This window comes from Dunckerocampus dactyliophorus, chromosome 14, assembly GCF_027744805.1.
Source record: "Dunckerocampus dactyliophorus isolate RoL2022-P2 chromosome 14, RoL_Ddac_1.1, whole genome shotgun sequence".
Taxonomy (NCBI): Eukaryota; Metazoa; Chordata; class Actinopteri; order Syngnathiformes; family Syngnathidae; genus Dunckerocampus; species Dunckerocampus dactyliophorus.
The window spans coordinates 5,994,258-6,007,705 of record NC_072832.1 but is presented as its reverse complement, the minus strand read 5'-3'; the positions used below and the strand labels follow the sequence as shown (position 1 = coordinate 6,007,705).

Here is a 13,448-nt window from a genome sequence, read left to right as displayed (position 1 = left end):
ACAAGATGAGAAGAAGCTCATGCAGAAAAGAAAGGTAAGTCTATATTATCTTGCAGCTGCAGAAAGAGAATGCGGAAAGTGTAGGAAGGAGGCACAAACTACAAAAAAGGAGGCACGGACAATGTGGGAAAGGGAACTGCTAACTAGAAGACATCGCTTTGGGTATTATGATCACTTATTAACAGTAATTCACAAGAAAGATCCAAGAGGCTACAGAAATTACTTGAGAAATCCCCCCGACTTGCTCCAAGAGGTGGTGGAAAAGTTAACCCATTCATGTGAATAAGACATGCAAGCTATACTGCTATACAAGCCGTAGTAGAAATTTTCCTTCTACAGTATTGTCCATTGACAAGACGACAGTAGCATCATAAAAACGCTTCCTAAACGTGCGGGTTGTACTCACTTTTAAGCACGCATCTCCGGTATTGGCAGGTATACTGTTGGTGTACCTAGTACTGTGACCAGCAAGTATGCGTGGCAACTGATCAATACAGCCTCAGCCTTGGACCAAATACAACAATCAATCGGTCACAGTCATGCACGACCCGCTAGGCAACAACACACAAGTAAATCATTGAAGGCTGAACCAAAACGTCAACTGAATCTGGTTGCACATTTCATTTGGCAGCAGAACACGGTCATCCATTGTGGTTTTATGTGTGTAAGTGTGCATGTAGGAATGGAGGGGCGGCGAATCATACAAACCTGTAAGCGGCCTCGCCCTGCTCTTTCCTTCGAAGGTTAGTGCGATGAGGAGAGGGAGGAGGAGGAGGAGACAAAGGGAGAGAAGTCAGTCTTCCAGAGGATTAAAAATAGCCTCTACAAGAGAACATTCCACTAAGGAGGCCAAGAAAGTAACGCATGCAAGCTGTGAACCGTGCACAAGAACCACAAGAAGAAGAAGACAATGTGTAAAGGCGTGGGAACCGGCGAAGGTATAAGGACGTGTATGTGGCATGCGGATGAGGCCTTGCGTGGAACGTTTGCTGGCAAAACATCTAAAACAACAAAAGAAGCGCCAAAGCAAAGGACGTCTCGCAAATTCAATGTGTTGATCTTGGCTCTTCCTAAAAACACCAACTGCAAATTAACTTCTATTCAATAAAGCCCAGGGACATCGTGTCAATGCATGAACTCTTTAGTCTTGTGTTCTCGCTTATGGTCTGACTTAACTTACTACATTGGGCACTTTATAAGGTACACATGCTCAAGAGGTTTAAAAAAAAAAAAAAACAATCTGCCTTTAAAAAGATAACAATGCTCACTTTTGAGTCAAACTGTTAAAGAAATGTAACAATATGGCTATTCTTAATGTTCATGTAGAGTTTGCAGTGATGTAGAAATGCACCGTAACATGCTGAGAGATGTTCCTAATATCTTGGTTACCTTATTTAGATACATGCATGAGTCAGACTATTAGAAAAAGCTCTCAGTATGAATCAGGGCATCATAAATATACGGGTATACTGTACAGTATACACGATTCAAACAAATGATAACAATAAAAATGTTGTCGATATGTGTTTATCGACAAAATAATAATAACACTGTGACTTTGTTATTGTTATTATTTTTTTAATGTATTTATTTTTCACCATAACTGACAATTAAAAACATATCGACCAAATTATTGTTGTCATATTATCATTATTACTGTTAATATTAACTCAGGTTGTAGTACTTACTATAAAATAATTATTAATTCAAGTCCTATTAATTTTATGAACATCAAAATGTTTTTTCTTTCATTTTTTCAATCAAACTCTTGTTGGTCTCGATTGTGGCTGTTGGATGTGTATACTATACAGCACATGTATATAGTATGTGTTCTGTTCTGTTTCAACTATTTTGTCCCTCCCATGTTAGATATACTATATAAGTTAGCCAAAATATGAGAAACAGGTCCCAGTATAATGCAGTATACACACAACAATCACAACGACGACGTTTTGTTCAACCGATACCTCAAAAATGAGCATGACTCTAATAGCTCTTAGAAGAACATGCAGGTGTTCCTAATGTTGTGACCGGTGTTATCGTACGTGCGAATGGCGCCCGTGGCGAAAGGGTGGTAAGAAGGACACATGCTTGGCTAAACATGCCAGACCGGGAAGGATGAAGAGAGTCTCGTGCACCGACATAGTCGTCGCTAGGTGAAAAGATGGAGGTAGGAAGACGTGTCGAGGCTGCGCCGGGTGGCGGCAGCTGAGGAGCAGACGTGAGGCGAAGGGCTTTGAGCAGCAGTGGCCATGTTTGTAGGTCAGTAAGTGAGGTCACCTACTTGGCGGGGCTGCAGGTATGCAACGCCTTCAAATGAGGCTTCCAGGTAGCAATGGAAACCGAGTTCTCATCGGCAGCGTAACTACGCCAGACACACTACGTGCAGAGTCAAGAGGAGGGATGAGGTCATGATTGAAAATGTAAACAAAGGCCAGAGTAGGAAAGGAGAGAAGGTGGAAGGAGGGAGGGAGGAAGGGAGGGGGTCACAAGGTGATGGAGTTAAAGTAGTGAGAGGAGGAACAAAGAGAAAAAGCTGATTAGGTTATTTTGGGATGGGAGTACTGTAGATGCACTGTGTGGGAGAGGGGTGGGTTGTTGGAAGGAGGCGGTGGTGGTGGTCGTGGGTGGAGAGCGGACTGCGGGGAGGATACATGCCTGAAGGGGGGGAGGGCACTTTGGTAGTGATGCCAGGTGGCTCGGAGGTAGGGACGAGCACCGTCAGTGGAGTACAGACGCCAAGCCGCCTGGTGGAGGACCACATAACACACACAAACACAAACACAAACACACACAAACAGACAAAAAGACGACACAGAGGGGCAATGGCACAGAGGTGGTGAGGCAAAAGGGAATGTGAAATATGTGATCATGTGACGTAAACACGGCGTCCTGAGCGTGTCACCACCTGGCAGCCATGTTGGAGGTCGTGTAGTCTTTACCTCACTTTCCATAGTTAAAAAGCTTTAAACATCGACAGAGGCGTGAGTGGCCACACTGCTTAGTTGGAAAATGTACAAAAAGTGGTTGGAGCAGCACACGGAACAGCAAAAACAACTGCACACACTGGAATATGCATGAAGCATGCCAGGCCAGTAGATGGCGATGTCACTGTGTGTACCAACTGCCTTTCAGTTGGCGCACATGGTACACATGAGAAGCCAAACTCTTTACTTAAGTGAACCCAGCAACTAACCGGAACTACGTTCCTCTTCACCGAAATCCGACCAGAACTCCGCTCACGGAAAAACAAAGTGGGGGGGTAAGTCACCGTTGATGGACTACACTGCTGATGAGGATGTCATACAACTTCATGTGAAAAAATCAAAACTATCCCTTTAAGAATTTAAGGTGTGTAAGTAATGTGGCTCCCTTGGACACGTTAGTTGATGACCATTTTCAACGTTTCCATGAATTAAAAAAAAAAAATCCTTTCCATAATATTTCACTTTTTCTATTTTTTTAAGGGTCCAGACCAGCATTGTAATGCCAGCCAAAAGTCACTTTTTTGTAAATTTTCCAGTAAACAAGGTCTCGCAGTCATTCTCCACCAGGTTTTGCTGAAATTGTTTAAGTAGTTTTTGTGTAATCCTGCTACCTAACAAATAAACACGCAATCGGCAGTGAAAACACAACAATTCTGATAAATGGCTCCAAATGGGAATCCAACATCTGCAGGCCATTCAGGCAACCCGCCTCCTCACTCGTATTGTGTGGCCTCACACTGTCTGCACTTTGCATCATGTGTGAACACCCGCTAATGGTGCCAGGCGAGTGACAAGTCCAGAAAGCCCTCACAGAAACATGACAAGGGGGGTGGGGGTTGGGGGAACACTACCACCAATCACCTGACAGGAGCAGGTCACTTTGGATGCCACTTGAGAGTCATTTAGGTTTCACATCATCTTGTTTTAAAAGCTACTGCTGACGGCCAATTAGTCAGAATGGACCAGCGGTGGCGACGTGCTGACGGTGGTAATTTCCCGCCCCTGCGGCACACAATGTGCCTAAACACACCGAGTGTGGCGGTATGGAGAGATGTGTGGGATGAAGGAGTGACAGGTGAGCAGCATAATCACATTTAAACACAATACGTCTGCTCTCAAGATTTCTTTCACCTGCTGGGGAGAAGGTTTATGAGCTTGCCAACTGTTGCCAACTCCTCAGTAAGAAACATAGCTATTGGATCTGCTAATTTGCATATCATTTGCATATGGCATTGCAACAGATGTTGGAGGAGAAAAGCATAACTTCGTAGGAGAGACAAATAAGGGAGTAAAAACACCTTAAGTTTAGAACTCCAAATAAACTTGATGAAAATTGGCCATCACTGCATCAAAATAAAATCATTTTAATATTCAATCTCGGCCAACGCTTCTCAGCGTCTAGCCAGATTTAGCGACAAAGTCGCCGAGTTGGCAACACTGGAGCTTGAAGGAGAAATGGAAGAGAAGAAGAGGCAGAGGACGACACACACACACATGCGTAAACACACACACTGAATGTGACACACTGTTAAAATAAACATTTGGTTATTTTCATATCTCAACCATCGACGCAAATCATCTGATTCACTCATTTAAAAGGCCTAAACCACAGTTATCACAAATAGTATTACTAGTATAATACTACTACTACTACTCACACAGGTGATCCTTGGGTTACGAACAAGTTCCCTTCCTAGACTGTGATGTAAGTCGAGTTTTATTGTAAGTTGGATCTTATACTTAAAGTAACTCCTATGTCACTTACACAGAACACGTGACGAACACATAAACTACAATAAAAAGACTGAATACAATAATTAAATCAAACAGTAATAAAAAATGAACAACTCCTTAGTTTTATCCCTACGATTGTCTTGCACACGGAGAGACACGCTTATTGAAAGGAGGAAATAATGAAACCACTACGCTGCTCCATCGAGCATTTTATGATGTCTAATTTAACTTCACTTTTACTGTCCTTTTTTTCCCCCAGGCTCTGCAACCAAAAGTATCTGTCTTACGCTTGGGAGACATCACAGAGGTTAAAGTTAAAAAGAGCAAAAGTGACGTTGTCCTTCCTCACTGTAGCGATGCGCTACGACGTATTGCTCTGTATACGTATTGTAGAGAGAGTTGTATAATTTCCCACCTTTTGTGAGTGGTGATTGGATGAGCAAGGTAGGCATGGGTCAGTGAGGGAGAGCCGGTGGGTGTGGGGGAGGGAATGGCTGCATGTTGTGAAGACAGTTAAGCTTGTGTATGTTATTTCCTGGGGGTTGTCGATGACTGTAACCCGTTTCGTTTCAATGAAGACGTTGTTGATTGACCACCTCCTTGTCTTCCTTACAGGAAACGAGGCATACACGATATCTTCGTGCTATGCACAGAATGTACTCATCGGCTGGGCAGGCTCCAACTAGTTTTCGAACGAGTCGAGTGTTTACGAACCAAAATTACGTTTTTAATTCATTTATGGGATGGCGTTTGTAACCACAAAACACCGTATCACCGTAAACCGAGGACTACCTGTATATGAGTGTAAGTCGTTCTCACATAAACGCCTTCTCCGACAGCCAGCCAGGACGACCCAGCGGCCTGCAGAGCATGGGAGCCTTGCACTACCGCCAGCTGCTTCAGAGTGAGGTGGAGGCGGCCCCACAAAAAACCTAAGAGCGGGTGTTGCGCTAGCTCGTGACTCCCATACATCTGTTTTATCGAACGTCATTGTTATTCATTTGTAGTGACTACAAATACGTTTTATCTTTTAAAATGCGTTTAATAAGTGAGCGAGGCATACAGTTGTCCCTCATTTATCGCAGTTAATTGCAGACCCGCGATACGTGAATTTCCGCTAAGTTGAATTCACTATTAATAAATGGAATATTTTTGTACTTATGGCATAAAAAAACCTGTTAATGATCTTCTAAATAGAAGTTTTAACATTATTAGAGCCATCTAGATATGAAATAACACTCATATAATCACCTTTACATTTGTATTACCCAATATAGTAAATATAATCAGAGAAAATAGGACATATTAGACATAAATAAGATAACAGACTCACACGTTAACAGGTCCTTGTTGTTGTTTTCTGGACAGCTTACTTCTAGCATGCTTCTGCCATTACGATACATCTATGGCGGCTTTAAATACCGACACTCGCGTTAACCGACATGGTAGGCAAAATAAGAGTAAATAAGCCATCTAAGACGTAAATAAAATTCCTGCTTGAGCAGTGTCACAGTAAGGGAACCTTAGTGACGAGTCTAGTGCCTGTCTCACCGAACAATTACTGACACCTCGTAGTCAATGTAGTATACAGTACAATATTCACAATTAGAATGCTTCTTCTTCATTTAGCCATTTTATGCTTAAAAAGGCTAAAATCTAAACCAAGAAGTACAATTTGCTTGATAATAGGCCATATTCAACCATGAAACAGCGATCATTTATTAGTTAATACATTTTTTTAAAAACGCGATAGAGTGAGGGAGCGATGTTCGAACCACGATGTAGCAAGGGACGACTGTATTTAGTGCTTAAATCTGCTTTTAGCTTTTGTTAACTCACAAGTGAACAATGGTACGTGAAGAGAGAGTGTTCTGTAGCTGAATCTAATCTAATAATTCCAAAAGCCACTTTTATTGACAATGTTGCTCTGGATTGTCACTCCCACAATAAGCAGGGATCTACTCTACACACTAGTATGGCATAACATATAGCAATATTTATGTATTATTACAGATAGAATTTACAATATTATATTGTGCACCAAAACACATTTATAGCCGACCTCACCGTTGATGCACAAATGCACTTTGGCATTGACTTTATGAGCAAAAAAAACAAAACACACACAGAGCTTACTGCATGTGATGCATCATTCTCAAAAGTCGCCCAGCCTGTATGTCCTGGGAGTGATCACCATGGTAGCGGCTCACCAACCCATCAAGCTGCCTCGGTTTTCGGACCGCAGCCTGCCTGGCGTAATTAATTACCAGCTATACATCCACCAGACGACGCACACAGGCATACATCACTCTTCATCATGCACTCTGATTGGATGAGCGGTGCTGAGAGCACGCACCCAAACATCTTGCGTTGCACGACAACAGTGTGACATCAGACGCATGCGGTTTGATTCCACTCTGTTCCTCAGCTGCTGCAAGACAGGCGAATGCAGTGTGTGCTTGTGTGTGTTACCTGGATGAGGCTGGCTGCTGGGTTCCTCCTCTTTTCAAAATGCTTCTGGCGATGTTGTTCCTGTACCTTCAGGGCGAAACCTGAGCCCAGGATGCCCTGAAAGACGCCTGAAGTCAAGCCATGGCGAGTCAATTTTATTTATATAGCGCCAATACAAGCAAAAGTTATCTCAAGGCACTTTATACATGGAACAAGTCCCGAACACTCCTCATACATTAAAGGGACCCAACTGAAGCCAACATGAGCAAGCACTTGGGGATGGAGGCAAGGAAAAACTCCCTCAGAGGAAGAAGCCTCATACAGAAACCAGGCTCTGTGGGGCGGCTGTCTGTCTCAACCGGTTGGGTTGAGGTAGAAAAACAGTAGAGGAGCAGATAGTAGATAGATAAAGAAAACAGGACAGAGGGATTTAGGAACCGGTGGAGGGACAAGAGATGGGCGTAACAACAGCCATATCAACAACAGTAATAGTCTCACGATGACAGCAATGGCATTAATGGTTCGTATTAGCAGACTGAGAAATAGACACAGGAAAGACAAACAAACAAAGAAGGGGAAAGGGAAGCTTTGGAGACCCCAGGTGGTCTAGGCCTACAGCTAAGAGATGACCCAGGACACGTCCAAGTCAGCTCTGACTACAAGATTTAGGTGACTTTTAAATGTATTTTACTTCTTACAGCCTGAATGTTACGTTGTTGTATCTGATATATGGCATCTATTACGTTGGAGAAGTGCAGAGTTAGTGTATATGTAAACTGTGGATAAAGTGCACAAGAGTGCTTCTTGGAGACACACACACTGTCGGAGACAGGCGTGGACAAACAGTTCATTGGCATTAATGCTACAGGCACACATCGTGATCCCAGTCGGGCTTACTAAAAGCACTTTTAAATTGTCTAAATGAATTTAACATTTTGGATAACACGCTTCCAATCCACTCCTGTGAAACCTGGCACTTGGTGAAACATGGCATACCACGCGACCTTCTACACAACATCACCATTGTGTGTGTCTTACAGCTGGCAGAGCAAAGAAGGAGATTCCCAAAAGAGCAAATCCGGCAGACAGCAACCTCCCCGTCCAAGTCTGCGGGGTCTTGTCACCATAGCCGATGGTTGTCAAGGTGATCTGAAAGGTCAGAGTGTGAAATCTCTTACTGGTTCACTACCATAGAGGACACAAGGCATCAGCAATCCATAAATGATTGTGACACATTACATTGAACATAAATGTGTAAGGCAGGTGTCCAAACTTCAGGGGCCAGTTCGACAATTAAACAGGCTAAAACCAACCAAAGCAGATATGCTAAGAAGTTACAGTATATATATTTAACAACCAGCTGTTTTGTGTTATCAATGACAAAGCATATTTTTGTTAGTGTTCTTTATATTGACATTTGAAGGGACTGTTTGGATTTTTTGACATGAAGTTGTACGACATCGTCCACAATGACTTTTCCCCTATTTTGTCAGAGTTGTGGTCGTTTTTTGGTGTGGAAGAAAGTAGCTCGGGCTCGTTGGCTTGGGGGTCAAAAAAGCAAAGCGTTTTGCTTCTCAAAACAATATGCGTTCAAAAAAGTACCACTTTTGCATCACAAAAACGTTTCCGCAAAAAAGTCTCTCCATTTGTATCACTGCACACTTCTGTACATTTTATTTATTTCAGCATATATACATATACATATATATATATACATATATATATACATATATATATACATATACATATATATATACACATATACATACATATACATATATATACATATACATATATATATATATATACATATATATACATATATATATATACACATATATATATACATACATATATATATATACATACATATATACATATATATATATATACATACATATATACATATATATATACATATATATATATATACATACATATATATATATATATATACATATATATATATATATACATATATATATATATATATACATATATATATATATATACATATATATATATATATATATATATATAAACTTTTGATTGATTTATTTTGTGTGTGTGCAAATACATGTGATTGAATGAGGATATTATCTACCAGCTCCAAAGTTACGGCAGCCACTGTCATTCCCACAAGTGGCATACAGTAACAAGCTGGCTGCACCTGGCAGCAGCAGTAAATTGAATGTATTGATTGGTCCATTTCGAGTTTTGATGGAGCATCACAGTATAATGGGCTTGGGATGACGATAAAGGGAACCGGCTGAGTGTGGCTGGAAAGTGTGGGTGTCATTAAGGTCACAAAGACACCGGAAATGGAAATATATTGTCAGTCCTGGTATGTAAAAACGGCATCACATTAGGCTACAGCAAAAATCACAAAAAAATGCCTTAAAAACCCGAGAAAATACTCTTTTAAAGGGCACAGAGATACGCCAGAAAAGAGGCTCAAAATGTGTGTTTGCTCCGCTCACCGTGCCCCACCACAGAGCGTCAGCATAGGTGGCAAAATCTTTGTTTTCTTCCTTCTCCACCAGGTAAACCAGGAAGGAGGAAAAGATGAGCACAAGGAAGCCAATGTACCAGGCTGTCACCAGCTCCTGTATATGGTAAAAAAAAAATTATGGTATAGAAAAATAATATCAACATACTGACCAACAACTGTCTGAATGAGGTACATTAGGTTTAAGGAAGCAGCGGTTGGAATATTTTTTTTTTAGCTATTAGAGGTTCCATGGCTCGTACCTTACTGTGTGCATAGACCACAGATCCCAGCAGCTTCCAGGTCCCTCCTCTTCGGTCCATGCGCACCATGCGCACGATCTGCAGGAAGCGAAGACTGCGCAGGGCAGAAGCGGCAAAAATGTTGCCCTGGCTACCGGCCGAAACCACGGCGACGGAGGCGATGAGTACGATAATGTCTGGGTGTGACAAAAGCAGACTGAGCATCCTCAAGTTGTCATCTTTATAACTGTTTTTTTTTTTTAATCTTTACCTCTGTGTGTCACCTTTAAATGTATCACATTTTACGGTTTCAGTATTTGCTCCAATGTTTGACCAGCAGAAGATTATATCTCACAAATTATATAAAAAATAATTGTAATTATTATACCATGTACTGTATACAGTGTTCCCTCGCCACATTGTGGTTCATTTTTTGCGGAGTCGCTGTTTCGCGGGTTTGCATTTTTTTTTAACAGCGTATGGACGCGCATTGTGTTCTGTGTACTGAGCTGTGGTGTATTAGAGCGATCTATCAGTGCTCCGTTGTATATGTCCGTTATTGTACTTACTATTGCTACCTGTAGAGGGTGTTGTATACTCATGTTGAAGACCTGGTCTTTGTGTGTTTACTTGCCTGTACCAGCATATTAGGAACCCACAGTAGGCAATAGCCGGCCAAATGTTGAGCCACAACAGTCCTTATTGGCTAAGGGAGAACCCGCACACCAGCTAAATGCGTGAGCTGCTTGATCACCGCCAATAAACAATAGAAGAAGAAGAAGCTAACCGGCTAAATACCCACACGTTCATAAAGGTACACAAACTTATTTGGGTACACACGTACACTGTCTGCACTGGTACGTGCACCCATGCATGCAAGTGCATAAACTACAGGTGTACAATAAATATCGGCCCAATATGAGGAGTTATGATGTCATACCAATAACATTAAAAAATAACTCAGATAATTACAAAAATATGCTGCAATGAGGCGAACAGTGCCGTAGGTGGGTCAGTGTGGGCAAATCAAGCGCTCCTTTTCTCCTACTTGTGATGTGCGCGTTGATCGTGTGGGACCTCCTCACTTCGTCAGACACCAAACGCCAACTACACACTCCACAAATACTTTGTGACGAGAGGAAAAAAACAACACACCATACCCCATCGGTCACCCGAAACGTCAGCATTGCCAGTCTGGTGCCTCGAAAGGCAAAAAAGGCGGCCACACCTGTCAGAGAAGCTGCCCTAAAGCTAGCTGCAAAGAACTACTCCCTGCTAGACTGTGGCGTCATCCACCACTTCCAAAAACACCGGCCCTCCGAGCCACAGTTTGTACTTCAAAGCCGCCACTATTTTTTTTTAAATGTTTTGTTAATACTTGTAGTAGTGATGTCATGATATCTGGTTAGGACAAATCTACAGGTAGTTTGAGTAACGTATTTTCACGACCATAAGGCGCACTTAAAAGTCTTAAATTTTGTCCAAAATGGGCGGGGCGCCTTATAATGCGGAGCGCTGTATGTGTGTACCAAGTTCCAAAATGTGTAAGTGTTGCTGCGTGACTTCCATGAGCGCTCCGCTCGACTGACTGGGAGCCTGCCGACACGCTGCTTGTATAGAGGAAAGGAAAGGTGGACGTGACTGATGACGCTAAAGGCACGCCCCAGTAGTTATATAAGTATATTTTATGAAATGGCGCCATCTATCCATCCAACTAATACCCAACTACATCACCAACATGGACGACGTGCCGCTCACTTTCCACATCCTGGTGAACCACACCGTAGAGAAGACCAGCACGGTAGCGATACACAGAACTGGACACGAGAAGTCGGCTTTTACTGTTGTGCTTGGTTGCTATGGTAATGGACAGAAACTTCTACCTGTGGTAGACGCTGACGCTGCCTAAAGAAAAGTTTCCAGCCGGACCAAAGGGGCTGGAAGGACGATTACAAAATGGCTGAGTGACGTGTACGGAAAGAGACCGGATGTTTTCTTCACACACGTCACCACAAATTAAGCAAATGAACTTGGAGCTTAACATAATTCCAGGAGGCTTGACGAGGGAACTCCAACCGCTGGACATCGGTGTAAACATGCCGTTTAAAGTTACATTGCGAGCGCCGTGGGAGCGATAGATGACAGCTAGCGAACACAGCTTCACTAACAATGGAAGGCATCGCCCTGTTGTTTGGCTATAATTTGTGAATGGATGTAAACATGGCGTTTAAAGTTACGTTGCGAGCGGCGTGGGAGCGATGGATGACAGCCAGCGAACACAGCTTCACTAATGGATTGTGGATGCTTGGGCTAACGTGTCTGATGCACAGTTCGAGCTTTCACAAAAGCCAGCATCATTTCTGAGGCGCCGCACGGCAACGACACTGACTGACAACGACGACAGGGAACCTGGCGTGTTTGATGGAGAACTTGCCCCGCTCTTCATTTGGGATATAAAAGATGAGGACTTTGATGGATTTGTGGATGAGGATTTATCAAAAATAACGTGAGTACATTGTTAAATACTTCAATAAAGTACAACCCAACTTAGTTTTGCTCTCGCTGGCTTTTTAAAAACATACAATAGCAAGCATGCTAGCGTATTGTCGCGTCGCTGGGGAGCACTTCCTGTTCCCCAGCGTGCTTTGCGGTAGTGTTTTGGTGCAAATGCTCTTAAAGTTACATGTTTGAGATACATAGTTGTTAGTTATTGTTCTGCAAAAATAGAGGTAATGTCTTGTCTGTTTTTGCGTTGCTGTGTACCATGACTTAGACTGTTGTGTTGAGTGATGACCATCCTGATTTCAAGTGGGCTTGATAAGTCGGTATATGCTACCGTGCATACCTGCGGCCAATAGCACGGTGCGCCCTGTGTATGTGTTAATACAAAAATAGCACCTGTAGCTGAGACTGCGCCTTTTAATACGTACGCTTAATGGTCGTGAAAATAAGGGTAAGTTTGAATAAGTTTGAGTCCTTACCTCCAGGTACGCACACAAACTACAGTTTAGATCGGTATCGGAAGTTATCTGTATAGATAACGGCATGAAAAAAAAAACGCATAAATGTGCACACATTACACACACATAAGCACCTGCAGGACAAAACACAGGTATATCAAGTAGCACACCTGGTCATACACACAGTCACACATGAAGGTACACACACCTACACATAGATTTACCTATGACACAAAAAGGTTTCCTGGCGAAGCGGAGGCGTCCCTGCCAGCCTCGGTAACGGCAGCAGCAACCGGCGCTCCATATTCTGATGATGTACTCCAGACCAAACACCACAATCATCACAAACTCCTGCACAACACACACACACACACACACACACTAAACAAAACATTATGTTATGACACTGTCTACCAGTAAGATGTGTCCTGGCTGGTCCGCCACTATTACATACTGCAGAGTCACCATGACAACACCAGTGATGCTATTCTACTTACTAGACAGCTAAGTTTGTGTGAGGTCACACAACAATACTGTAGTGCTGGTTTAAGTGCTAGCCAATGACGGCTTGTGAATGATGAGACGT

General features: G+C 42.6%; 1 protein-coding gene across 4 annotated transcripts in view; it reads right to left on the bottom strand.

Annotated features, from left to right (window-relative positions):
- The window catches only part of LOC129193899 (potassium voltage-gated channel subfamily KQT member 5-like), an 83,183-nt gene that overhangs the window by 23,152 nt on the left and 46,583 nt on the right, over positions 1–13,448 (bottom strand). For 3 of the 4 annotated variants that reach the window (XM_054798679.1, XM_054798681.1, XM_054798682.1), the window contains 7 exons: positions 13,087–13,213; positions 9,924–10,099; positions 9,653–9,778; positions 8,211–8,321; positions 7,194–7,289; positions 2,285–2,379; positions 709–735 (listed from right to left, as the gene is read on the bottom strand). In XM_054798679.1, the coding sequence (XP_054654654.1) occupies positions 709–735; positions 2,285–2,379; positions 7,194–7,289; positions 8,211–8,321; positions 9,653–9,778; positions 9,924–10,099; positions 13,087–13,213 (758 nt within the window). Of the gene's footprint in view, positions 1–708; positions 736–2,284; positions 2,380–2,658; positions 2,748–7,193; positions 7,290–8,210; positions 8,322–9,652; positions 9,779–9,923; positions 10,100–13,086; positions 13,214–13,448 lie in introns of all 4 variants that reach the window. The other variant, XM_054798683.1, reaches the window with a different exon arrangement.